Here is a 26,978-nt window from a genome sequence, read left to right on the forward strand (position 1 = left end):
CCTGTTAAATCCAGAATTCAAAATCCTGCTCCTCACAAGGTCTTAAATAATCAGGCCCCATCTTATCTTAATGACCTTGTAGTACCATATCACCCTATTAGAGCACTTCGCTCTTGCACTGCAGGCCTACTTGTTGTTCCTAGAGTATTTAAAAGTAGAATGGGAGGGAGAGCCTTCAGTTTTCAGGCCCCTCTTCTGTGGAACCAGATTCCAGTTTGGATTCGGGAGTCAGACACTATCTCTACTTTCAAGATTAGGCTTAAAACTTTCCTTTTTGCTAAAGCATATAGTTAGGGCTGGACCAGGTGACCCTGAATCCTCCCTTAGTTATACTGCAATAGACGTAGGCTGCCGGAGGATTCCCATGATGCATTGAGTTTTTCCTTTCCAGTCACCTTTCTCACTCACTATGTGTTAATAGACCTCTCTGCATTGAATCATATCTGTTATTAACCTCTGTCTCTCTTCCACAGCATGTCTTTCATCCTGTTTTCCTTCTCTCACCCCAACCGGTTGCAGCAGATGGCCCCGCTCCTCCCTGAGCCTGGTTCTGCTGGAGGTTTCTTCCTGTTAAAAGGGAGTTTTTCCTTCCCACTGTCGCCAAAGTGCTTGCTCATAGGGGGTCATATGATTGTTGGGTTTTTCTCTGTATCTATGAAGCGCCTTGAGGTGACTTTTGTTGTGATGTGGCGCTATATAAATAAAATTGAATTGAAAATTGAATTATGGTTTGGAGAAGGTGGCACCGACTTAAAGACAGGAGAGTGAGCTGTAGGTGTTAAGACTTTCATTGAGAGTGACCAGAATGCACAGGATTAGAATTTAGTACATCAGAGGCACAGCTTAGGTTGGAGACAAAGTTAGAGAGGAAAAACTGAGGCAGTTTGGACATGTGCAGAGGAGAGATAGTGGATACACTGTACAAAGGATGCTGAAGATGGAGCTGACAGGCAGGAGGAAAAGAGGAAGACCACAGAGAAGATTATGTAGTGGAGGAGAACTTGCAGAGGGCTGGTATGAGGATGCTAGAGATGGAGTGAGATGAGTGAGATGGAAGAAGGGGAGCAGCCGAAAGAAGATGATGAAGAAGTTAACGGTTAACACCCTGTCCTGAATGATGATCAGCTTCGCCTAAAAAGGTAGCCTCTTTCATTAGTGCAACTTTAAGCGAGGTCATTGGTTGAAGTGTTGGGTGGGTGTGTGCAACATCGTGTATCTATGACCAATAGAATCTTCTTAAACTCGGGTTCGCTGGATTTCGACGGAGCTTTGTTCTTTGATTGGCAGCTCTCCAACAGCCTATGTACGATGGGAGGAGTTGACCCCTCCCCGCATTTTTCGATTTGCCCGCCGCCCTTGTGCGTACGATCACGTGCTTGCAACGGGACAGCAGCAGAGGCGCGAACCCGGAAGAAGACAGACACCTCTGGTAGCAGCGGAGCTATCTGCTCCATGTGTACGCTGTCGCGAGGGTGAAGAGTCCGCGAGATCAAGCTGAGGATACGTTGTAGCGTTTTCTGTCTGAAGTCCGCACCTTGGAGTACACACGTTGTTAACGGCAGGGACTGACACGGACATGGCGACTTCCAGCTCCTGTGTGGTGGTAAGTTCTTCCCAAGTGAAATAAGAGACAGAAGGTGGTTGGAGGTTACCTCTGCATGCAGCCAAACACGCTGTGTGTGGACGGGCTGTTAGCCGCAGTTATTAGATGATAGCTACCTGTGTGGACTGAGTACTCTTCACCACTCACACATCGGTAACTTTTTGTTGTATTTTACTTTATTTATTTTGCATGGATATTGTATTCAATACAGCTTGGCCTGTGGCGCTCTATAGACACGCGCTCCACATATGCCTTACGTACGTGACGCAAGCGGTGGACCCACTAACGTGTGGGTGTATGCGTCTGTCAGCAGAACCATTATACAAAATAACAAAGTGCTCGAAACGAACGAGGGGGTAAAGAAGGGGGCGTGTTAGAGCACGCGCCCTTTAAGTGTGGCTCCTAAGTAACGGTGCACGGCACTGTGTTTATGTTGGTGTAGAATAGAATAGAATAGAATTCAACTTTATTGTCATTGCACATGTCACAGGTACAGGGCAACGAAATGCAGTTTTCATCCATCCAGAAGTGCTTTAGCCATGATATAGATATATTACAATATATATTAGCAATAATATAGATATGTAAGTATATTACAGAAATGGGTCTATTGTGGTATTTCTGTACTATACGAATATGTTGGGGCGGCTTTAGACCTCTGTATAAATCTTGCTTCCACACTTGTATGAGAATGTGGTGTCTTTAAACCCTTTAGGATCCCGAGTGTGCGTGCAGTTTGGTATCGGTCCGACACCAAGTAAATACAGGGCCAGTACACATACCGATACTTTTCACTCGTAAAGGCAGCTGATGGAGAGGAGAGTAGTGGAGATGTCATCATTAATTTGACAATTCTAAATACATTTTAATGACAACCAAATCACTGTGATTTTTACCTTCCATCATAAGTAATCAACGTCATAAGTAGTTCTGTTGTTTAAATGTATTATAGGCTATAAATAAATATTTTATACCCATTTCCAAATAAACAATGAATTTAGCACAAGTCAAAGTATAGATCCTTTTGTGCTAGTATTGAGCCCATACCAATACTAGTATTGCTACTGATATTTGGCTCGATTTGCCCACTTCAGTCTGAAATATAAAGTAGCTAACTGTAGAAGAGCTGCTTGGTGGTGTACAGTGATTGCATTGTGGAAAATTAAATTGGCCCAGCAATGAAATAAATTCGATTTCACCACCAGTATGTGTGACATTACATCAAATATGTTGGTGTGGATGTCTGCGCTGCAGAGCTGATGTCACAGATGGAAAAAGTTCTCTTCTGCTTCTGGAAAAAGTCCCAAGCTGTACTGAATTTTAAGCTTTTTTAAGATGAAAGAAAAGACACACAGATGGACTGAAATAGCTGTTAACAAAAGATAAGTAACATTTACTTTTTCTTACATCATTCTGAGTCAAAATACAAGGTCCTACCTTACTGGATCTGTTGGTGTGTGTTTTGTGTTGTGCACTGTACTACAGGCTACCCTGGCCCCTACACTAGGATCAGTAAATAGATAACCGGTGTGCTGTTTTTCAGGCTGTTGCCAGCATTTTAAGCCCAGTGTACTTGTGATCCTTTCTGGGAAACAGATTTCCCAAAACATTTGCAGACACAGATAATAAAGCAAAGTGTCCATTTGGCTAAAATGTATCTTTTTACTGTGCTGTTGTCTTAATCACATTGAAAGAAAAATTGACAAGTTGTCAAACATAGACCAATATGCAAGCACAAAGGTCATCATTCCTTTGACCACAGTCTGGATCACTGGATTTGTTTTTCTGCGTTTTGATAAATGTTGATGCTTTATAACAGCAGTTATATGAGACATAGCTTAAGTTTAAAATATTAGGTAAATGTATGTGAAAGAAGTTTGTTTCTTTTCACTGTTATCTGCTCCTTGTCCTCTATAGATAAAGGATGTTGCACCAGCAGAGTGACATTTTGCTAGTTGTATTACCTTTGTTCCTGACCAGGGCTAGTCTGTAAGCACATTTCCAAATCATTGTGTGTTTACAGGGGTACGTATTTATTAAGGTGTTTCTATGACTGTTTTAGAATATCTGATAATACTATTTGTTGCACATAATTGTGCTGTCTGCTGTCATTTTCTGAATTATTTTTGGGCTTTAAATGTATATGGGTTTTAAAATAGCTGCCATTTCTAATCAAGAGGGAAATTATGGTTGACTAGAAGACTCCTACTGAAGGCTAGAGTACTTTTAGAGTACTGGTTTCAAGCCTGCTGCTGACTTATTTCCTGCATTTCATCCCCATTCCTCTCTCCACCGCCCATTCCAATAAAGGGTAAAATGCCCACAAATAAAGCAAATACAACTATGTTTTCTTGATTTGTTTTTCCTTGTTCTATTGTTTTTGTTTGGTATGATAGATTTCTGAGTTCTTGAATATACGAAGCAGGAAATGAACCGAATACGTCTTTAAAACAAACGGCAAGTCTGTGAGTAACAGTGGAACATACTCTTTCTAATCATGTGACTGTGATGACATCTGCTTTGTATCAGCCTTTATCAAGAGTTCACAAACTGACCCACATGTCAGCAGGACTAAAGGGAAAGGCTTTATTTCAGTGTAGCTGCATGTGGCACGAGAATGGGAACCGTGTTATCCAGAGTTTTGGTGCGTTCATTCCTGTATTTGATTCAAATTCTGCACCGTCCCTTTCTCAGTTTTTCTCATCCCTCCCACGACTCCTCGAACTCTGTGCTGCAGCTGTCACATGATGCCAGTCATGTTGTTTGGTTTCCTGTGGTCTGCTGTTTGACCTGCAGCATAAAATGTAATTTTACAAATTACCAAGTACCTCCTTAGGAAGAGGCATACACTTCTGGAAGGAGATCAGATGGCAGTATCTTGCTGGACAAAATGTTTGTGAGGAGACCTTCAGCAGCAACAAAGGAATGATTCATTGACGCTTTAATGATGTCCAAATTGGAAAACTTCCTCTTTCTGAGAATCCAGGGTTTTTTTCTTGAGACGGCTCAGTGTGGCCCTAGGTGGTAAAATGAGGCAGATAAACTAGTGTGGCAGCAAAATTCGTGGGAAAGTAGACTTCCATTAACCTGATCTCTTTCACCTTGGTTGCCCTGTGTCAGGTGAGGCCCCCCCCCCCCATGCTCCTTGTTTGGTAATCCCCCTCTGAGATTTTTCTTTCAATTCTTTTGTGCTAATGTTTTTTCTTATTATTATTTTCAGATCAGTGATGAGGAGCAGGGTTATGACTTGGACCTTTTCTGCATACCAAAGCATTATGCTGCTGACCTGGAGAGGGTCTATATCCCACATGGACTCATTTTGGACAGGTGGGTGGTCCCATTCATACAGCTATGACTTGCCAGAGATTTCCTGCAAGTGGTGGATGAAAGTGCTCTGTTAAACCTGGATTCACTGATTAATGCAGACAAACTTACAGCAATCAGAAATCTTTCAGAAACATTTGCTTGCTGACACAAACTGAAAAGAAATGACAACTTCTGCTGACTGTTGCAGAACACTGAGGTCACTATCCTCTATTTCTTGCTCCCCAAACCGTGTGATATCAGGACTGAGAGGCTGGCCAGAGAGATCATGAAGGAAATGGGTGGACACCACATCGTGGCTCTCTGTGTGCTGAAAGGGGGCTACAAGTTTTTCGCAGACCTGCTCGACTACATCAAGGCTCTGAACAGGAACAGCGACCGCTCCATCCCAATGACGGTCGACTTCATACGCCTCAAGAGCTACTATGTAATTGATCTGTCTTATAGTTTTTCTTTAAATCACCAAAGCCTCTTGGAACTTTTTCTTAGAGTATACACTTAAAAAAAGTGGAAATAAACTAAAAAGTTTGGCTGATGATTAAAAGTTGCTTAAATTATAAAAGTAAAATGCAAAACAGCACAGTAGGGAAAGGATTCGGCAAATAAATGATGGTCGTATGAGGCCATGCTGGTGTCTTTCAGTCAGCCCACTGGGGATGCCTGGAAATATAAAGCCTTAACATCAATTAAATTATTAAAATAAAATAAACAAAAAATATGAAGTCTGTCTAGAGCAATGAAGAAACTGCATGAACGCAAAACAACCCATAAATGTTGTTTCTAATCATTTTCAGCCTCAGACTTCATGGTTGGACTTTCTGTCTTTGACCTTCTTGTTGCATCAGTCCATTTGTTTATGCACAGCTCTCTTAGGCTCCTGCCACAGCATTGCAGTCAGGTTGAGGTCTGCACTTTGACTGAGCCGTTGATTTTTCTTTTTCAGCCATTCTGTTGTAGTTTTGCTGCTGTGCTTGGAATCATTGTCCCATTGCATCATGCAAGCTTTAGCTGTCATACAGTTGGGCTCATATTTGACTCCAGAATACTGTTCGATATAACGATATATATCGGATGACGATATAAAAACGTCTATCGTTTCATTTTACGCTATCGTTTGTTTCGTGGTGTCGCAAAATAAACTGTTTACGACAATATTTTTTCACCGTTTTGATGGTCACTGTAGTGGCTATATTAATTTCTTAAAGTTCTCCATTTCTCTTATAGTTTATATAACCACACTACGGACAGACAAGCGCCTGTTTTTATGCGTTGTGGTTAGCAATAACGACGGTAACACCATTGTGTGTCCACTTGTTTATGTTCCACATAAACCTTTCACAATAAAGCTCAAGATCCTGTTTAGACTTTTCAAAATAAACTGAACCACGTGAAAGAGCAGATTATATTACGGATGAGAAGTAAAAAAGAGCCGCCAGATGCTAAAAAATAAACCTTAGACTCAAACGTTAGAACAGGCTTTTGTCTGGTCTTTTGCACGACTCTGTGCCGCCCTGTGAAAGACTCTTTCTTGCCAGTCTGAAGGTTTCCTTTATTCTTTTCCTATTTTTGTCTGCACAGAATGACCAGTCGACGGGTGAAATCAAAGTAATCGGTGGAGACGACCTGTCTACTCTGACAGGCAAGGTAAAGACAGCTAGCTAAAACGCTACTGACATGATTAAAAATATTAAAGGCTGGTTTTTACCCCCTTGTTTTTTCTCCAATCTAAAGTTGCTAGCAGTCAGGATGAGCAGATATTTGAAAGAAATATATCCACATTTAAGCAAAGCTATTGTTTTCATGTAATCATTTCCCAAATATCTTACATTAATTTAAAACAGGCATGTTTATGTGGTTGTAAGTAAAACAGCTCCCACATAGTTACAGCCTTTTGCACTGTTGCAAGCATTCCCTGTGTAATCAGGAGACCACAGCTCTCCTACTCAGCTCAGTTGCATTTTAAGATGACTTGTTTTTCACTTGATTAATGGCTTTTTCTTTTTTCTTGCACACAGAATGTCTTGATTGTGGAGGTACGTACTGTTTTTCATCTGTATTAAAGTAGGCAGCTGTTATTTCCAGTAGTGCTTATCTGTGCTCCTCTTTTGTGCTTCTAGGATATTATCGACACAGGGAAGACGATGAAGACGCTATTGCAGCTCCTCAAACAGTACAATCCTAAAATGGTCAAAGTAGCGAGGTAATTCATGGCTTCACTGAACTGCTGGAGTTTTACTGGAAAGCTGCTTCAGACTGGTATGTTTCAGGCTGAGGGGTTTTAAGCAGCTAGAGCAGATTTTTATCGTCATTTTGGTTTGTGTCTTCAGTTTGCTGGTGAAGAGAACACCAAGAAGTGTTGGCTACCGACCGGATTGTGAGTTGATTATTTGTAACTTGTGAATTCCTAACAGACTTTGGTTGAAGTTCAGCTCATAGAACAGTTTGTTAAACTGCAACAATGAAGATGTAAGAAAAGCTTCACGTGTTCTTTTTCTTTTTCTCCCAGATGTAGGGTTTGAGGTCCCTGACAAATTTGTGGTGGGTTATGCACTAGACTACAACGAGTACTTTAGAGATCTAAACGTAAGTATTTGAAAGAGATAAACAGTATCGTGTAAAAGTCTTGAGCCCTCTAATATTTCATTTCTTTTGCTTGCAAGCCTTTTAGACTTTATTGTAAGTTTTTAAAATGGTCTTGGGCCATAGTTCTCCAGGTTTTCTGAAGGTCTCTCAAAGATTTTCTTTAGACATTGGCTTCTTTTTCACTCATTTTCATTCCAGAGGTTGTCTTTAGACACTTTGTTACTAGCAGCCTGTCTCAAAAGGTATTCATTAACAGTTTGACCCAGTTTAACCAGCCATTTAACACTAACCTATGAATAAATCAAGCATAAAAACGCACCCAACTCAAGGGATGAACCAGTGCTGACTCTTCACATTGCAGGCGACTTGGCAAAGAACTGATTTTAAATTATATCTTTATGGGAACCTGTCGCAGAAACACCTGACACATTTTACCTTACCAAACAAAACGGGAACAAAACAAATATCAGTTTTGTTCTTATATCAGTTTCAAGTCTTTGTTTTTTCCACTTGTCTTTATAATTTTCTTCATAACTGCCTCGGCCCTGTGCTCATACTGAGGCCGCTGGCTTGTGGCTGGCTCTGAGTTCTGGATGGTTTGAGCTTTAGGCACTTTGACTTTGTCAGATTCTTTAAAATGTCCACGTTCAGCTGGGTGATTTTAAGTGTATTATTGGATTTGTTATGAATTCTATTGATGCTTTTGTTTCAATTGATCTCACAGTGAAGAGCTTAAGCAACATATTAGCATGTGGCAGTAAGATTTTGCACAACTATTTCCCAGCACCACTGTGTGCGTGTGCGTATGTGTTGTACATACACGAAACAGATCATCTGGTAGTCAGAGCTGACCGGCCTGTCAGGGTCAAGAACTGATTCCATTTCCCAGGCAGTTCATCCATCTATCCATCCATTCGCTTCCGCTTGTCCTTTTCAGGGTCGCCGGGGGTGTTGGAGCCTATCCCAGCTGTCATAGGGCGAGAGGCAGGGTACACCCTGGGCAGGTCGCCAGTCTGTTGCAGGGCTAACACAGAGAGACAGACAACCATTAGCGCTCACATTCACACCTGTGGGCAATTTAAACTAATCAATTAACCTATCCCCACAAACTGCATGTCTTTGGACGGTGGGAGGAAGCCGGAGTGCCCGGAGGGAACCCACGCAAACACGGGGAGAACAAACTCCACACAGAAAGATCCCGGCCTGATGGTGGAATTGAACTCAGGACCTTCTTGCTGTGCGGCAACAGTGCTAACCACCGTGTTGCCCAGTTCCCAGGCAGTTGATCTGTATATTGAAAAGGTCGCCCCGTGGCTCAGGGGGATGGGAACCTGTAACCGGAAGGTCAACGGTTCGATCCCCGGGCTCTCTGTCCTGGTCGTTGTGTCCTTGGGCAAGACACTTTACCCTACCGCCTACTGGTGTTGGCCAGAGGGGCCGATGGCGTGATATGGCAGCCTCGCTTCTGTCAGTCTGCCCCAGGGCAGCTGTGGCTACAACTGTAGCTGTCTCCACTAGTGTGTGAATGAAGTGGAATTGTAAAGCGCTTTGGGTGCCTTGAAAAGCACTATATAAATGCAATCCATGGCTCAGGGGGATGGGAAACTAATGGACATTATTATGAACCTAGAAAAGTCAGATTTTGATCCAGTATCCAATACCAAGAATAGCTTAACTTTTCAGCATAAGAATTCAGGCTGTGTGGAAGAACAAACGTGGTCATAACAAATATTGACTTTCAAGTTTGTTGCATTTGTACAAACTCTGTTTTTGCTCTCTGTAGTTCCATTTCTGTTTTCGTTTCTGTCAATCGCTACAGCCGTTTCCTAATTTCCTAGCAAAATATAAGAAGTGGCTCAAGACTTTTTCCTAGTACTGTAACTCATATTTTAAAACTATTTTTCTCTTTATACATCTCTGACAGAATTAAGTGTATTTTTTTTCTTTTCTTTTCTGTTCCAGCATATCTGCGTCATTAGTGAAACAGGGAAGGAGAAGTACAAAGCATGAAGAGCACCTCGTAACAGTTTTCAACATTTGGTTATTTCATTTCCATTTAGCATTGATGTTATATTTCATTGCTTTGTATTGTGTCATGAGAATATAATCGGCTTGCTCAGGGTCCCTGAGGATACACCCAACGTGATAATCCCGTGTTTGAATCACCACGCATGGACACGCAAAGGTTTCAATTTTTTTGCATTCGATTGCTTGAGAAAGAATCACGTCTGGGTTTAATAGAATGGATCCCAGCTTCACCTTGAATTAGAATATTGCTTTTATGGTCCCCACTTTTATTCCTTTTTTATTTTTTAATTGAGAGCATTTTAGGGAAATGCTGCTAGCTTCAAGTGCAGTCGCGTAATTGTTGTGCTGCCATAAGATTTACAACCTCCTCTTTCATATTTTGTATTTTGTGTAAAATTATTATTGTTATTATTATTAATATTATTATTTTGTGTTTTTGTAATTCTACCTGAAACTATTAAAATGTGCTTGTTTTTTTGTTTTATGGGACACCTTAAGAGGAAGTAAAATTTTATTGAAGTGTGTGTATATTTTGGAAGAATACTTCACTTTTCTACGGTACTGTTTTGTAACGCTGAAGAAACATTAGGTAGAAAAGTAAATTGCTGCTGTCCCTGATTAAATTATGTAGACATTGGTAAACCTGAGAAGAAATTTATGAAAATGAATGAAATCAAAGCTTTAGACATGCACTTCCTTTGTGTAACATAAAAGGTGATCCTTTTAACGCTGCAGATATTCATTCACAAACTGTTAATGGTTAAGAATCTTTCATTTGAATATTTGAAATTCCTAATCTGTATCTACATGTTTTATTCACACATAATTTAATTAAAGGCCCCTTTTTAAAAAATATCCTTTTTGTTTGCAGTTTCGCTAAATTAAATGTTCTGTAATCGTCAGTGTTGCAGCACCAGCCATTAAAATTTTCCACACCAAACCTGAAAGAAAGTTTTTCATTTTACTATTACAGCAAGTTATTGATATATTGAAACACGAAGTGCCAAAAAATATAAATAGTGACAGAGACAGAATGATGCTGCCAAGATTTGGTCTTCCATCTTTGCTCATTAAGATCATGAACATTTGAGCTCCTGTTGTCTGATCGTCATTTGGAAATTGAAGCTAACATTGGGGGATAATTATTTGGTCCCCTGATGATTTGTAAGATTTTTAAGTTTGCTCTCTTGCAAAAAATCTGTAATTTTATAGCAGTTGCATTTTAATGGAGAGAGACAGAATATTAACCAAATATCCAGAAAAAGCCCAACACGTTACCTAAAAGTCATACACTGTTTCCATGTCACTGACTGAAATAAGCATTTGATGACTCAGTATTTGGTGGAGAAACCCTTGTTGCCAAGCGCAGCAGTAAGACGTTTGCACACAGGAGGGATTTTGGTCCACTCCTCTTTACAGAAACTCTAAATCCTTTATATTTCTTGGCTGCTGCCTGGCAACTTGAAGCTTCAGCTCCCTCTGCAGATTTTCATTAGACTGAGCTCTGGAGACTGGATAGGCCACTTCATGACCATAATGTGCTTCTTTAGCTATGTCTTTGTTGCCTCTGGCTTGTTTTTGGTCAGTGTTACACTGGAAGACCCATCCACAACCCATCTTCAGGTGTTGTGGCTGAGGGAAGGAGGACTTGGTCCAGGATTTAACGGTACATGTCTCTGTCCACTGGCCCCTCTTGTACTCTTACTAGAAAAATAACCCCAAAGCATCATGTTCCCACCTCCGTGCTTGACTGTGAGGATGGTGTTCTTTGGGTCAAACTCAGCATTTCTCTTACTCCAAAACACGGTGGGCCAAGTTGATGCCAAAGAGCTTGATTATGGTTTCATCTAAATGCAGCACTTTGTTCCAAAACTCTGAATCATTTAAATGTTCACTAGAAAGTTTAAAACCGACGAATTTCCCAGAGGAACCCACCTGAGGGATTAATAAAGTTTTATCTTATCTTTTATCTTATCTCTTACATGTGTCTTCTTGAGCAAGGGAACTGTGTGGGCACTGCAAGATTTCAGCACATTACTGCGTAGTGTGTTACCAACGGTGCTCTTGGTGTCTGTGGTCCCAACTGCCTTCAGATCATTAAGAAGCTCTTCCTGTGTAGTTTTGGGCCGATTCACCACCCTTCACATGATCATCTTGACCTTGGGAGCCCCAGACGAAGAGCGATATATGGTCATGTGATACTTATTCAATTCTCAAATAATCTCACCAACAGTTATCACCTTCTCACCAAGACTTTGTGTTGTAGCTCATTCCAGCCTTGTACAGGTCTACAATCTTTTCCCTGACGTCCTTTGACAGTCTTGCCCATGGTAGTGGAGAGAAACAATCAATCTTTAGGAGGCAGAATTCTTGCTTGGTTGGAGAACATCAAATACTTATTTGTGACACTGAGTGACATGCAACTGAATTCATAACTTGTTGTTTGTTCATATTCTGTCTCTCGCCGTTAAAATGAAAGGTCCCATCATAGCTGTCATGGGGCAAGAGATGGGGTATGCTCTGAAAATGTATCCAGTGCGCTAAGGACGAAGAGAAAGACATTTTACCTAGAGCAAACATGCATGTCTTTACATCGACGTAACTTTGTGCTGAACACTGTGGGAGGTCAAGATCTCTGCCTAAGTAAATAAATAAATCTGGGTAAATTCCCAGATCATTAAACAAACATGCAACTATTTTGCTGGTAATACCTGAAATGAGTAAAGAAAATCAACAGCCTATTTATGCAAGATAATTCATAATTTTATTGAGGGGGTTATATTGGTTGGGTCTGATTATTGGGGGGGGGGGGTCATAACCCCCCTGGACATTACACCTCGGTGTCTTTAGACTGTGGGGGGAAGCCTACACAGGAAGGCTCCAGCTAACCAGCAACCTTCTTGCTCTGAGGCAAGAGTGCCAACCACTAATTAATAATTACTGTGGTTTTTAATTTGTGCTGTTGATGAAAAGCCACTCATGTTTGCAGATGCACCGCTCACATTTGTTTTCATACTGACTGGATGTTATTTTACAGAGGTGTGGACTCGAGTCACATGACTTGGACTCGAGTCAGACTCGAGTCATTAATTTTATGACTTTAGACTTGACTTGAAAAAATGTTCTAAGACTTGTGACTTGACTTGGACTTTTACACCAATGACTTGTGACTTGAATTGGACTTGAACCGGTTTACTTGAAAAGACTTGATATTTTACCCCAAATATAAAATTTAACATGCATATTATATAGAGATTGAAAATGTGACGTCATTCACGGGTAGAACCGCAAAGGATTCTGGGAACTCGTGGCAAGCGGTACTAGCGCACGCAGGCTTTCAATTAAAATCAGTTATACAGCGATAAAAAGAAACACAAAAATGTCAAGAAGCTGTTGTATTATTAACTGCAATAGCCGGTCGCATGACAGCCACGGGAAGCCGACGGGTAAAGAGATCGGTTGTTATCGGATTATGTCGTTGAAGAGAAATTGTTCGAGCCATGTTTCCGAAGTAACAAAGAGGCGACTGGATTGCAGCCATTCAAAGACCAAATATAACGTCCCAGAACCCTCCAGCTCACAGGTTAGTCTGCTCCAAGCATTTACACGAAGGTCAGTCTGCTGTTGTAGTTAATACGCAGAGGTGGGACCAAGTCATTGTTTTGCAAGTCTCAAGTAAGTCTCAAGTCTTTATCCTCAAGTCTCAAGTCAAGTCTCAAGTAATGTCAGGCAAGTCAGAGTCGAGTCTCAAGTCACTGGTGTAAAAGTCCGAGTCAAGTCACAAGTCTGAAACTTTGAATTTCAAGTCCTTTCGAGTCTTTAAAAAAAACAACGAAAAAAAGCATGTTGCAGTTATGCTAAATGTAAATATTAGACCATGTAATTTTAAAATCTGTGTTTTTCTCAACACATGACAAAATAGTGAACTTAGAAAATATACACAAATTGTGAAATTGCACCTCTTTAAAATGCAGCTCAATTAAACCTAGCTCCAAGAATAATTTTCACCGACAGTTCTGAGATAAGCTGCATGTTATTCTTGGATGCGGTTGTAGGACTGGCTTTAAAATCGCATGACAAAAATATCATACACATTAAAAAAACTGTATCACCAACGTAGCCTGGACAACATTTGCTAGTTAGATGAAGTCAGCTATCTCATCGTAGCATATTTATATGCATATTTATAATTATACGGTTCTTGGAGTGAGTGCATACACTCATGAAGTTTAGTAACTTCCGGTCACTGCAACAAGCCCAGGTACAGTTTACCGACAGATGGGTGCAGGACCTTGAAATGCACCGTGTAGAACGAAAGACCATCGTACGTATCATAAGTTTACCAGTCTCACAAATCGTCGTCATAAATACACATTCCTTAACCGTTTATTAATAGGACCTTTGAGCTCAACGGTAATTAATTAGTAGTGGAAATAATTTCTGGTACGCGTTACAGAAATGTAGCAGTGACAACAATATTGTATGCTGTAATCGCACTGGGCAATTAGTGATACAAAAAACCTGTTTTATCCTGTGAATAAAAGTATATGTTTTTGTCAATGTACCATAATAACAGAAGCGAAACGCAATATTGTGTCAGGACAATTCACTATTTATGCACAATAAATAAAGGAGCATAGCGCGACAATTTCTGTTCAGCGCCAGACTTGCTTGTAACCTATATCACCAATTATGTTATGAAAATGACGTATTAACTATTAAAAAATACTGACCTTCGTGTAAATGCTTGGAGCAGACTAACCTGTGAGCTGGAGTGTTCTGGGACGTTATATTTGATCTTTGAATGGCTGCAATCCAGGCCATCCGTCGCGTCTTTGTTACTTCGGAAACATGGCTGAACAATTTCTCTTCAACGACATAATCCGATAACAACCGATCTCTTTACCCGTCGGCTTCCCGTGGCTGTCATGCGACCGGCTATTGCAGTTAATAATACAACAGCTTCTTGACATTTTTGTGTTTCTTTTTATCGCTGTGTGACTGATTTTAATTGAAAGCCTGCGTGCGCTAGTACCGCTTGCCACGAGTTCCCAGAATCCTTTGCGGTTCTACCCGTGAATGACGTCACATTTTCAATCTCTATATAATATGCATGTTAAATTTTATATTTGGGGTAAAATATCAAGTCTTTTCAAGTAAACCGGTTCAAGTCCAATTCAAGTCCCAAGTCATTGGTATAAAAGTCCAAGTCAAGTCACAAGTCTTAGAACATTTTTTCAAGTCAAGTCTAAAGTCATAAAATTAATGACTCGAGTCTGACTCGAGTCCAAGTCATGTGACTCGAGTCCACACCTCTGTTAATACGTCATTTTTCTTAACATAATTGGTGATATAGGTTACAAGCAAGTCTGGCGCTGAACAGAAATTGTCGCGCTATGCTCCTTTATTTATTGTGCATAAATAGTGAATTGTCCTGACACAATATTGCGTTTCGCTTCTGTTATTATGGTACATTGACAAAAACATATACTTTTATTCACAGGATAAAACAGTTGTTTTGTATCACTAATTGCCCAGTACGATTACAGCATACAGTATTATTGTCACTGCTACATTTCTGTGATGGGTACCAGAAATTATTTCCACTACTAATTAATTACCGTTGAGCTCAAAGGTCCTATTAATAAACGGTTAAGGAATGTGTATTTATGACGACGATTTGTGAGACTGGTAAACTTATGATACGTACGATGGTCTTTCGTTCTACACGGTGCATTTCAAGGTCCTGTACCCATCCGTCGGTAAACTGTACCTGGGCTTGTTGCAGTGACCGGAAGTTACTAAACTTCATGAGTGTATGCACTCACTCCAAGAAGCGTATAATTATAAATATGCATATAAATATGCTACGATGAGATAGCTGACTTCATCTAACTAGCAAATGTTTTCCAGGCTACGTTGGTGATGCAGTTTTTTTTTTTAAATGATATTTTAAAAAAAAATCATTTATTTATGTATGATATTTTTGTCATGCGATTTTAAAGCCAGTCCTACAACCGCATCCAAGAATAACATGCAGCTTATCTCAGAACTGTCGGTAAAAATTATTCTTGGAGCTAGGTTTAATTGAGCTGCATTTTAAAGAGGTGCAATTTCACAATTTGTGTATATTTTCTAAGTTCACTATTTTGTCATGTGTTGAGAAAAACACAGATTTAAAAATTACATGGTCTAATATTTACATTTAGCATATAACTGCAACATGCTTTTTTTCGTTGTTTTTTTTAAAGACTCGAAAGGACTTGAAATTCAAAATTTCAGACTTGTGACTTTACTTGGACTTTTACACCAGTGACTTGAGACTCGACTCTGACTTGCCTGACATTACTTGAGACTTGACTTGAGACTTGAGGATAAAGACTTGAGACTTACTTGAGACTTGCAAAACAATGACTTGGTCCCACCTCTGTTATTTTAACTCTAGGCACTAGATTATATTCCAATTTCATGTGTCAAGTCTAATGGAAACTGTGTGTTTCCTCTTACCTCAAACTGAGACTAATCTTAACCATAACCAGCTGTGTTTCATGATGCTTATCAAGACCCAGCCTTAAATTAACCACTTTTCTCTGCCTAGTTCGCCTCCTCACTGCAAGCTTCACTTCATTTATGACCACAAAACTGGCACCATAATAAACATGGTTATCTGCAGGTAGTAAGCAACCCGTGAAAACAGTAAGGCCAGTCCATCCTGTACAGGGCTTCTTGTCGTTGTCTCAAGACCTGTTGAGGTGTTTGTTTTCCAGTAAAATTTTACTGCCGTAAAACCTTACTGAAATCTTTTAGCCATAATTATTTTATAGATCTGAAAAAAAGTGTCCTTACAGAAAACATTGAGACTATACTTCATAAATTGTATGCCTTTCTTTTTCAATTAATCTTTTTTGATCGCAAGGAAGGATATAAACAATATCCGGAATAAGACAAACATAGCTGTCTCTAACAAACTATCGCGTCGTTAGCCGTCTTTGTGTGCCAGAGTAAATTTTGATTTCTTTGTGGAACTGGTGAATACCGGGGCTTGCCGTGAAACCGTTTGCATGTATGGAAATTGGAGGGGAACAAACGCACGGATGGGGCATAATACTTTCCGCCTGAGCACGCCGGCTAATGGAGCGCTTTTATTGGACAGGCCTGCTAATGCTAAAAAAAAGGGGCGTGAACTTCGCTGCTAGCTTTTCGCTCTTGTGTGATCATCTGGGGGATCTGGTTCATTCTTGGCGGTGCCCAGCAGAAGCGTTTCTTTTTTTGATAGTCTGTGGACAATATTTCAAGCTGACACGGATTAATTCGTCTTGCGTGCAGTTGTAGCTGTCGGGCTGATGGACAAAACGTGAAGTGAGACGGTGACCCGGCCTCTCTCTTTCTGAAAATGGCATTGTGGTTAACTTAGCTAGTTAGCTTATCGGGCTAGGTAGCTGGACTCTTGTTGTCGCTGAGCCAACTGGCTTCCATTAGCTAGCTGTGCGGTGTTAGCTACGGGGTATGCTGATCAGCATCACTACATGTAGCTCTGCTATTTTAATGTCGTTTGTAGTAGACTGAAAGACGAGCGTTCAGTTGGTGGACAGAGCGACCATTTGGCTAGTTTAACTACGGCTAGCTCATTTAAGGCGCTAACATGCAGCGGTAGTTTGGATCCACTCGTCACAAACTGCTGCCTTGCACCAGCAGACCAACTGTTAGTAGGCATTGTGCGGTGTGTATAGCCATGGCTCTCTAACAATCCATCAGGAAAGTTGGTGACCGGTTACAGACAGGGTTGATGAGGGGCATCTTCGGTGAACACACGGCTGCTTTGTGGACTGGACGCCGTTATGGTACATATACAGCGTTAGTTTGCTTCAGCACCGGAGTCACCCTGGGCACGGGGCCTTGCAGATTGCCGAGAGTTACCTACACTGTGTTGGCTTGTCTTAGGTGAGCTCAACTGCCTGTTTACTCATATTGCTTCAAGAACATGTAAAGTTTGCACAGGTTGAAGATCAGTAATGTAACTTTACTGAGTCGGTTCGCCATTTTAAGTTGCTGAATCGGTGAGGGGTGGTGGTGAAGCGTTGTTTAGCGAAATGAACAGCTCAGGAGTCATGCCACAAGAAAAGATGGAACTGGATCTGGAAATCCCAGCTTCCATACTTCCAAGTGATGGACACCTGAGAAGATCCAACAGTGCACCCATGATAAATGGATTAAGGTAGGGCAATCTGACTTTAATTTACTGCAAAGTTAAAACTCTTTCCTTATTCACACATTGAAATAAGTTCATTTGCATTGACATGATGGTTAAAGGCGTTCATAATTCGTCTTTGCAGTGATAACTCCCAGGTGTTCCAGAAGGAGGTCCTACGGTGCCGGAGAAATAGCACTACAGTTGTGAACAGGCCCAACATGGTATAGTGGTTCATAAACATATTCTAACTTGATTGAGATGCCTGAGTTACTGTAATGAGTGTTTACTCATTATCAGCCATGTCCTCCTCTTACAGGTTCCTTCATCACCCATTCGGGTCCCGAGTACCAGACTTCATCAAATTAAACAAGTAAGGAATTGAAGTGGTTGCAGTAAAAGTAATTCCTGTGGAAGTTGAGCTCTTCAGACCAATGTCTACGTCGGCTGTAGTAAGAGACATGCAAGAGCAACCTCTTTAGGCATTCACAGGGTCCTTGATCTTAACAAGCCAATCAACTCTTAGTATCACACTCCTGCAGAGCAAGTCTTGATTTCCATAAGAAAACACATGGATGTTGGTGGTGGGGAGTGGTTCAGTTGTAGCATCTGAGATAAGACTGAGCCTGAAATGGGCTTGTTAATCTTGTACTGTGAACTGAAGCGCTTCTTCTTGACCCCCATCAAAAAAAGATGTCTTTCTCTCTCTCTGCCATATTTAATAATATTTTAATAAGAGTACATATCATTTTTATCCAGGGGGAAAATGATGTGATGGTAGCTAATGTGATTTTTTTTTTTAATTAATTAATTAATTTTTTAAACCTTTGGGTCTCTTTTGTTCTCTTGCAGGAAGAGGGCATAGATGTGATGAACAGAGAAACTGCACATGAACGGTAAGCTATCCATTTATACACAGTGTTTGAATGAGGAGATCTGCTGTGTTGTTGGTGACAGGCTGATGACTCCATGTTCTGATTGTTGTTGTGCACTCAGGGAAGTTCAAGCTGCTATGCAGATGAGCCATTCTTGGGAGGAAAGCCTTAGTCTGGTAAAAACTCTGTCCCATATATGTTGCTGATTATGTTCTGCTGACGGGCAGTTTTGCATGTTTTGGCCCCTGGCCTTTCTTGGTCTCTCTTTGTTACTATAGAGAGGACAAGTAGAAACATGCTAGAGTAACGCTGAAATAACTGGGAGTTAACAGGGCCACCAGTCTCTAAAGGTCAGGCTGAGTTGGTAGTATAATACTCCCACACTTGCAGTGATGTTACTATTGGACTAAAGGATGCTGTAAACACACGGTGAACTGTGAAATCTTTAATGTTTTTTAGAGTGACAATGATTTGGAAAAGCCTGTATCTTCATCTCCAAAGCGAATCGACTTTGTGCCTGTGTCTCCAGCCCCGTCCCCAACAAGAGGAATAGGAAAAAAGGTACATCTGACATTAACTGTGGTTAGAGTCACACAGTTATCGCATTATAGTTTCATTAACTAGATCTAGTTACTTACTATAACCCAGTTGACTAATAATTTAATTATGTGCAGCCTACAGGGAACAGTTGGCTGCAGTGAAGCTGGAGCTTCTTAGGCCTTTAGCCTTTTTCCACTAGTACCTGTTTGGCTCAGCACAGCTCAACTCCGTTTGTAGGTTTTCCATTATGCGGTAGTGCCTGGTAAAAAGAGCCGATGCGATCTGGAAATGTGACGCCAGCAGACTGCATTCACAGATTGGCTAGTCAGTGGCATCACTTGATGAGTCATGAGAGGGTCTCCTTTGTGAAAATCAAAACGTCCCTCTTTTAAACCCAGCAACGAGCGTGATGGCCAGAAAAAAACCACCGTGATCCCAGAGTCTGGCAAAAAGCTGTAGACCAAGCGGCAGATATACCATCGCCTCAACATGCTGTGGTGTTCATGTCTCATACACATGACTTCAGGGGACTTTGGGCTGCATTGCTTTAACATCCTCATGCACATCAGGTGTTACCGGCTTGTAGTGGAAACCAACCAAAGTCGAGCCAAATTAGGTACTAGTGAAAAAAGGCTTCTAGTTTGCTGCAGCTCCAAGATGCAACATTTTCTCTTAAGAGATTCATTCGGCTTTTTTTCCAGCTCCACAAAACAATTCAGATTTTTATATTAGCACTACACTTTAATGTCTCCGTGGTCTGAAACAAACAATTCTTGCTCCTCTTCCTTCATTTGTCCCCCCTCCTGAGGTGACCATGTAAAACCATCTAAAACTGAGTATTTGGAGCAGTCTGAAGTTGGTGACGATTAAGCAGTAATTTTTCACCACTTGAATGTTATCAGTTGCAGATTTATCTAATGCGTTATCTATGTTTTCTGCTCTCCCCCTCCTACAAGCAGCAGTGTTTCTCTCCTTCACTACAAATTCTGGTGAGCAGCAATGGTCTCACTCCCAGCCCAATACCCAGCCCAACACGGCGATTTGGGTGAGTACAAATTCTTTTGAGCTGTCCCAGCTTAAAGTTAAAGAGTTAAAATCTGTCAGTTACAAACTTTGCACAATTATGTTTGCAACTTCAGCTCATGCCCACAGTTTGTTGCTGTATTTCCAAATGTATTGATTTTAATTGTTCCTGTTTTCTGTCTTGTTCAGTCGACGGAGTCAAAGTCCGATCAACTGCATCAGAGCCAGCATACTCGGTCCAATAAAACGCAAAGGTGAGTCGTGCTTTAGACATGCTTTCAATGCTCTGTGTAAGGGAGGCTTTGCACATTAACGCAGCAGCAAACAGGCACACTCCCTCTGAGTGTGTTGCAATCAGACCTACCTCTGCTCTCTGTTTTGGAAGCCGATTTGAGTGCATGTACATCCTGGCATTTGTAACCTCTGACCCTCTGTGTTTACACGGAGATTATGAGATTGACCTCCCACTCAAAAGAGATGAGCTATAATCGCATCAGTTTGCTGGTGGCGTCCTAAAACAAACTTTAGCTACCTTAAGCATATTTTACTTTATGTTTTTAGGGTTTAGGCGTCAGTCCTCTGACTTGTCTGGTGTAACCTCTGCACATTGTTCTCGCTGTGGGATCAGGGGCCACTTTATTTTACAACACCTTGCTGAGGGAGGAGTTAATCATGGCCAAGGTGTTCATCTGTTTTGACTTGAGAGACTGGTGCTCACATCCAGTGATTAATGCCTGATTTAGACTTATTTAGGAAATCTACATCATAACCAGAAACTGGTTTTAACTCAATAGGCTGTGACCTTCCACACCATTCAGTCTACGTGAGATTACTCTGAAAGGTCACAGTGAAGGGTTAAAAAGGTTTTCTGATCATGATGTAGATTTCTTTTATGGTTGGAACTAGGGTTGGATGATTTGATCTATAGTCCCTCCATTATGGCAGCACTATCCACCCTTTATAAAGCACAATGTGCCAAAAAATTCCCCAAAAAGCAAAAAACTGGTGAGTGGGCTCATTAAGTTCCAGTTTCTAAACCATCATGCAGTCAGAAGTATCCTGTTAGTCTTCTGTCATATAATGATGATCAATTTGAAAGTCTGGGCATGAACCTGTGTGCCCTCGGACATATGTTTCGAAAGTGTTGGTTATGGGAGGGATGTGGATGTGAACATGCAACTTAAAACTTGAATCGGATAATATTTAATTTAATGCATCAAAGGGGAAATGAGGTGAAAGTCGTCTTGATTGGTGAGCTCTGATGTTATCGTCCATCAGCACGACTGTAGTCAGAAGCCATCTGTTCAACATGTCGGCCTTGAAGCTTTGATTCTAATGAAGAATATATTTGTAAAGAAATGTCGGACATCTAAGAATTTAATACATTTTAAATGGTATGACATGCATATTTCTGTTAATCATCACTGTTCTTAGACTACAGGACAAATGTTGTGGAAATGAGTCTTCGGTGGTCTTTATATTGATGAAGTTAATTTATTAAGCGCTGTGGTGCAGGAAATGCTTGTTAGGCTGGTAGGGCTGTGCGATATGACCAAAATCTCATATCCCGATATGAGACATTTATCATCCTCCTGACAACTAAATACATTTTTACATTTTCTGTAAATTCTGTGAATCTCGGGCAACTCGGCTTGGTTAAAGTGTTTTCAGCTGAGCGCGGTGTACCTGGAGTCGAGGCACGGCCGCAATTTTCATTGAGTATTTATTACACGGCGTGCAGCAGGGAAACGCCTGTTCTAAGGTTTATTTTTTAGTACCTGACGGCTCTTTTGTGTGATTCAGTTTATTTAGAAAAATCTGAACAGGATCTTCAACTTAATTATGAAAGGTTTATGTGGGGAAATAAACAAGCGGACGGCGGAGCCACGCAATGATTTTACCGTTGTTGTTGTTGTTGTTGTTGCTAATGACAACGCTTAAAAACAGCCACTTGTCCATCTGTAGTGTGGTTATATTAAATATAAGAGAAAGAGAGAACTTCAAGAAATTCTACAGTTACCATCAAAACAATGAAAAAACTTTGCTGTCAACAGTTTATTTTGCGATACCACGAAACAAACAATAGCGTAACATGAAACGATAGATGTTTCGTCTGATGTATCTCGTTATAGCGAACAGCCCAATAGGGCTAGACATGCCAGCCGATGTTCTACATGAGATTCAAAATATTTTCCAAACAGACTTGATGATGTTGTGCTTGTGCCATATCTGTGGTTAAACAGTATCTATAATGGTTCATGGAAATAAAGATTCTTGGAAGAAAAACATTTGACTTGTGATCTGGACACTAAATGTTAAATGGTAAATGGCCTGTATTTATATAGCGCCTTACTAGTCCCTAAGGACCCCAAAGCGCTTTACATATCCAGTCATCCACCCATTCACACACACATTCACACACTGGTGATGGCAAGCTACATTGTAGCCACAGCCACCCTGGGGCGCACTGACAGAGGCGAGGCTGCCGGACACTGGCGCCACCGGGCCCTCTGACCACCACCAGTAGGCAACGGGTGAAGTGTCTTGCCCAAGGACACAACGACCGAGACTGTCCAAGCCAGGGCTCGAACCGGCAACCTTCCGATTACAAGACGAACTCCCAACTCTTGAGCCACGATCAAACCGAGTTAATGCCACACAACTCGGTTTGGTTACATGTCTGACGAGCAGTCTCAACTCAGTCTCAGTCTGAGTCATCTGAAATGAACCTGCTCTTCAGTCAACAAACTGACTGCATGTTATTTCTAAATGGAGTAAATCAGTGTGAGAATATTAAATCATTCTAACCTCATTGTTTTGAACTGAAATAACATTATATGAGAGGGTAACGAGTGTCACAACCGGCTCAGGCTGGTTGTTGCTGCTGCCATTGTAGCCAGTAAATGTGTGCCTGTGTATACACACAGACGGGTAAAGTAGAGTAAACCTATTGCAATATGCAAATTCTGAGAGGTTCACATTTGAATCCTTAATCATTAAACATGACATATGTTTTGATTTTGGGTGTGTTGGTGTGTGCATGTGTACTTTGTGGTCCTCTGTTGACAAAACACTGCCACGCTGCAGATTGAACGTGCTGTTAATCAGTATGGATGTGACTAGGTAAAAGTTCACCAAGTGTAAACTTTGCCTGTTCATCTGCCTGGCTCTTTTGTGAATAGTCGCACAGCTCATGTGTCAATTTCTAAATGTTGGACGCCTTTTACTCTGCAGGTGAGATGGAAACGGAGAGTCAACCCAAGAGGCTCTTCCAGGGCACCACCACCATGCTGTCCTCGGATGTCTCCAACCTGTCAGATCTCAGCTCCTGGTAAGTAACTCTCAGGCCCATCAACAAATAAGAAGCTGCTTAGATAAGGATGAGCTTTTGAGTGCTGAGGCAAGTAGGCAGACACACTGGCTGTAAAAGCCAAGCTTGATTACTAGTCACCATCTCGTAAATGGAAAAACAAGGAAACCCCTACATGAAGAGGATTTGAGTAATTAATAGGGGATTTTATTGAGCCTTGTTGATTCTGATCGGAATCAAATGTCAGTCACCTCACTGGCAGCAGTTTTACAGTTTTATTTAAGAACTATTTACTTCCATAGAAATCGAAGTATATTGATTCTGGGGCGATTCTGTCTCAAAGTTGAGTCAGTGTGAGTGCTGACATTTGAGATTTTGAGCAGTGCATTCATTCAGGGTGAATTAGTTATGCAAACTTTTCTGAAGACTACCTTTTTCTTCCCTCTCAGTCACTCTCCAGATTTACTGGATGGAAGCCTCAGCAGCGTGGGCTCCTCCACCGACTCGCCAGGCAAAATGGAGGGAGTGTCTCCTTCCTCGTCCAGCAACTCACCCTTTGCTTCTCTCCAGGATTTGTCTCCCAAATGAGCATGGGATATCTAAGACTATGGGGGGGGGAGAGTGGAAAAGACTTCTCTCCAGGGAACTGGTTTCCTTTTCAGACCCTTCACATCGCCAACTACATTTCCTTCAAGTGGAGTTTTCCCCCACACTTTCTTCTGACTGGCTGTTTTTATGGCTATCTTTTATGGAGGGTCTCGATTTTAAGGAGACTACAGCCATGGATGTATTTGTGTAAGAGGTAATCCTAGTAAAACTAGGACTGAGGGAAGTCGCTGCGCGCACCAGCTGCTAATTGATCTTGGATGGTGCCAGCCTTCGTAGGGATACTAATAAGTGGCTGTTGTATAAATCTGTCCTGACAGTTCCCCTCACCAGAGAGAGAGACATTGAGCACTGGACATATAAAGACTACTTGGATGTGTGCATTTCCCTGTTTTTGTGCTGGAAAATGTCTGGCCCACTGGCCTTGGTGTGTGCACAGTCTGCAGATTTTGTAAGAAAAGATTTAACTTATTGTTTTCCTGCTGCCTGAGCAGATATTCTAAATATTTTTATGGTATAGGCTGTGAACTGTGGTGTTTGCATTTTTTTTTTTTCTTCCCTCCCCTTCAGCTCCAAAAAAATGATTTGCTGCTACTTTAATTGGTAATTCTGAGCAAGTGGTAAATCATGATCATTCCTGGTAGTCTCAACACTAAAAGTTCCTGTGTTCTTACCAGGATGATTTTTGTGGATAAAAGTATGAAAATCTGACTTCTTTTTTCCCCTTGTTCCTTCTGGCAAAGTGTTCTTATTTATGGACAACACATTTGTTATAAAATTGGATTCGTTCTATCTGCAGTAAGCCATCTGTGCTGTCATTTACACCAAATCAAGTGACTGCTGGAACACGAGGCAAAAAAACAGCACCATCACATTGTGAGTAAAGAGACTGCTCTTTCTGCTGTGGTTACACTTTTTTTCTTTTTTTTTCTCCAACACATATTGCACAGGATGCTTGGTCCTGTAGTGTTTCAGCCTGTGTGAGTCTTAAGCAGGAAACAACTAAATTTGAAGAAGAAAAAAGTCTGACTACAATATGTAGAGGTTAAAGCCTGCACTGTGATATTTGCACCTAAATTTGGTTTCATTTGTCCTGACCCCAGTGTTCATATCCATCCGTATAACTCGATACTTCCGAACCCCTCTGTGGCTCTGTAACCTTAAATGTTTATGTACCGGTACAAAAAGGAAGTGATTGTAAATCATTTTATGGAAGTGTGCCCTTTTAATTTAAACAAGTGTGGTTGCAGTTCACTTACTGAATGGGTTTTTTTTTGTTTTGTTTTTTTAAATACAAATAGGAAAATGTTGGGGGTTTCTGCTTTGTTTTTGTTCCCTTCACGATGCGTTTTTTTTTTTTTTTTTTTTTTTTTTTTTTTTCTCTTCTGCTCATTTTATGAAGTGTTCAGGGCATGAACTTAGCAAATGATATGCTATACTGTATGTCTGTAATAGAGGCTGTAATCTGCTCGTCTTTTGTGACTGCTATTGTAGCGGACATCAGGAGTAAATAAATTATTTCATTATGCTTTTGTATCAGTGTTTTCTTCTGTATTAGCGCTCGTATATGGAAGACCAAAACTACCAAAATAAAAATAAATTCCCGAAATATTAGTCCAACGGAAATTGGAGTTTGTGGGGTTTTTCTCAGTTTATGACTGCCAAAAATCCAGAAAAAAATAAGGAATGAATTAAAGAAATATCCAATCAAATGCACTGGATATATTTAAAAATCCATATAAAAATAATGCATGGGGAAAATGGGAAACGATAAATATAGGAAAACAAACATTATATGGAAATGGAGAAGTTTAATCTGAATAGCAAGTTTCACATTTCATCAATTATGGTACCAGTATTTTTATAGGACATTTCGTGCATTTATTTTTACTACTTTTTTTTTTTTTTGGAGTCAATTATTGATTTTTCTCAGTTTTAGTACTTCATTAACCAAAACATACAAATTAAATGCGGATGCATCAAGGAGCACGACAGTGTTACCAGTTCTTCTAGAAGTAAACAATATTGCTAAAAGTATTCACTCGTCTACCTTCACATATGAACTTGAGTGACATCTGATTCTTAATCCATAGGATTTAATGATATAGTGATAACAGCTTCAACTCTTTAGGACTGAGTTTATGGAAATGTTTTACCATTCTCCCAGAAGCACATTTAAAAATAAACTATTTATATAGCACTTTTCAAAACAGTTCAAAGTGCTTCGCGTTTTTGAGGACACTGATGTTGGACGAGGAGGCTGTGTGCCTCAGCATCCACTGACACCACTCTGTGATTCTACTGTTGCTGTTGTTCCCAGTTGCTTCCACTTATACCACTAACAGTTGACTGTGGAACAGTCATGGAAATGTCCATGGAAGTGATTGGAACCCTGAATTCACTCACAATTCAGTGATTTGGATGGGTGAGTGAATACTTTTGGGAATGTAGTGCAAGTCTCACTGCTGCTATACTTAGGATCATTTTCCTGGTGCATGACCCACTTTCAGCCAAGCTTTACCTGTCAGACAGATTGACTCTAGAATACTTTGGTATACAAAGGAGTTCATAGTTGTAACGATAGTTAGTTGGTAGTAAGGGGCCCAAAGTGTGCCAAAAACATTGCCCAACTGTTTTTAGCCATCCTATAATTATGTAGCCTAATAGTTGCAGGGACATTTATCAAAATTGAGCTCAAAATGCCTCAACAGTGACATCTGCAGGCTAGAGGGGGCAGAGCCTGCGTGAGTGTGGGCAGAGAAAAGGACAGCAGGAGCCTGACCTCTGCAGGATGGGATCTCTCATTTTATTTTAATGCACTTCAGTTTTTTTCATGCTGATGCTTGTTGTACCACATGGTAACAATGTGCACAACCTAAAGTCAATATCTGCAGTTGT

At 40.7% G+C, this 26,978-nt stretch overlaps 2 protein-coding genes and 1 non-coding gene across 3 annotated transcripts; all 3 read left to right on the plus strand.

Moving 5' to 3' along the window:
* Positions 1 to 1,388: 1,388 nt before the first annotated feature.
* On the plus strand, positions 1,389 to 10,477 carry hprt1 (hypoxanthine phosphoribosyltransferase 1). The gene is made up of 9 exons (XM_086306917.1): positions 1,389 to 1,603; positions 4,824 to 4,930; positions 5,171 to 5,354; positions 6,506 to 6,571; positions 6,943 to 6,960; positions 7,045 to 7,127; positions 7,255 to 7,301; positions 7,434 to 7,510; positions 9,473 to 10,477. Exons 1-9 carry the CDS (start codon positions 1,577 to 1,579, stop codon positions 9,518 to 9,520), a joined length of 657 nt encoding a protein of 218 aa, XP_086163043.1. The 5' UTR covers positions 1,389 to 1,576; the 3' UTR covers positions 9,521 to 10,477.
* Positions 10,478 to 16,449: 5,972 nt separating this feature from the next.
* Positions 16,450 to 25,614, plus strand: pabir2 (PABIR family member 2). The gene is made up of 11 exons (XM_086306924.1): positions 16,450 to 17,479; positions 17,585 to 17,753; positions 17,872 to 17,950; positions 18,046 to 18,099; positions 18,579 to 18,622; positions 18,723 to 18,777; positions 19,061 to 19,162; positions 20,101 to 20,186; positions 20,354 to 20,418; positions 23,399 to 23,495; positions 23,924 to 25,614. Exons 2-11 carry the CDS (start codon positions 17,629 to 17,631, stop codon positions 24,060 to 24,062), a joined length of 846 nt encoding a protein of 281 aa, XP_086163050.1. The 5' UTR covers positions 16,450 to 17,479; positions 17,585 to 17,628; the 3' UTR covers positions 24,063 to 25,614.
* LOC147337603 (small nucleolar RNA U109) lies at positions 18,831 to 18,987 on the plus strand. Its single transcript, XR_015125125.1, has one exon. It is a non-coding gene; the product is annotated as a small nucleolar RNA U109 (small nucleolar RNA).
* Positions 25,615 to 26,978: the final 1,364 nt, after the last annotated feature.

The sequence above is a fragment of the Aulonocara sp. 'chitande type north' Nkhata Bay genome, linkage group LG2, assembly GCF_057382095.1.
Source record: "Aulonocara sp. 'chitande type north' Nkhata Bay isolate Kocher_YH1m ecotype deep benthic linkage group LG2, A_spYH_male_GT1.1, whole genome shotgun sequence".
Classification (NCBI taxonomy): Eukaryota; Metazoa; Chordata; class Actinopteri; order Cichliformes; family Cichlidae; genus Aulonocara; species Aulonocara sp. 'chitande type north' Nkhata Bay.

Excerpts from the sequence above, each read along its gene's own strand:
- pabir2 (XM_086306924.1), top strand. The coding sequence starts at position 17,629 with ATGAACAGCTCAGGAGTCATGCCACAAGAAAAGATGGAACTGGATCTG. Across the intron at positions 19,163-20,100 it reads CAAGAGGAATAGGAAAAAAG|CAGTGTTTCTCTCCTTCACT; the intron begins GTACATCTGACA and ends TCCTACAAGCAG. Across the intron at positions 20,187-20,353 it reads AGCCCAACACGGCGATTTGG|TCGACGGAGTCAAAGTCCGA; the intron begins GTGAGTACAAAT and ends TGTCTTGTTCAG.
- hprt1 (XM_086306917.1), top strand. The coding sequence starts at position 1,577 with ATGGCGACTTCCAGCTCCTGTGTGGTG. Across the intron at positions 1,604-4,823 it reads CTTCCAGCTCCTGTGTGGTG|ATCAGTGATGAGGAGCAGGG; the intron begins GTAAGTTCTTCC and ends TATTATTTTCAG. Across the intron at positions 7,511-9,472 it reads AGTACTTTAGAGATCTAAAC|CATATCTGCGTCATTAGTGA; the intron begins GTAAGTATTTGA and ends TTTCTGTTCCAG.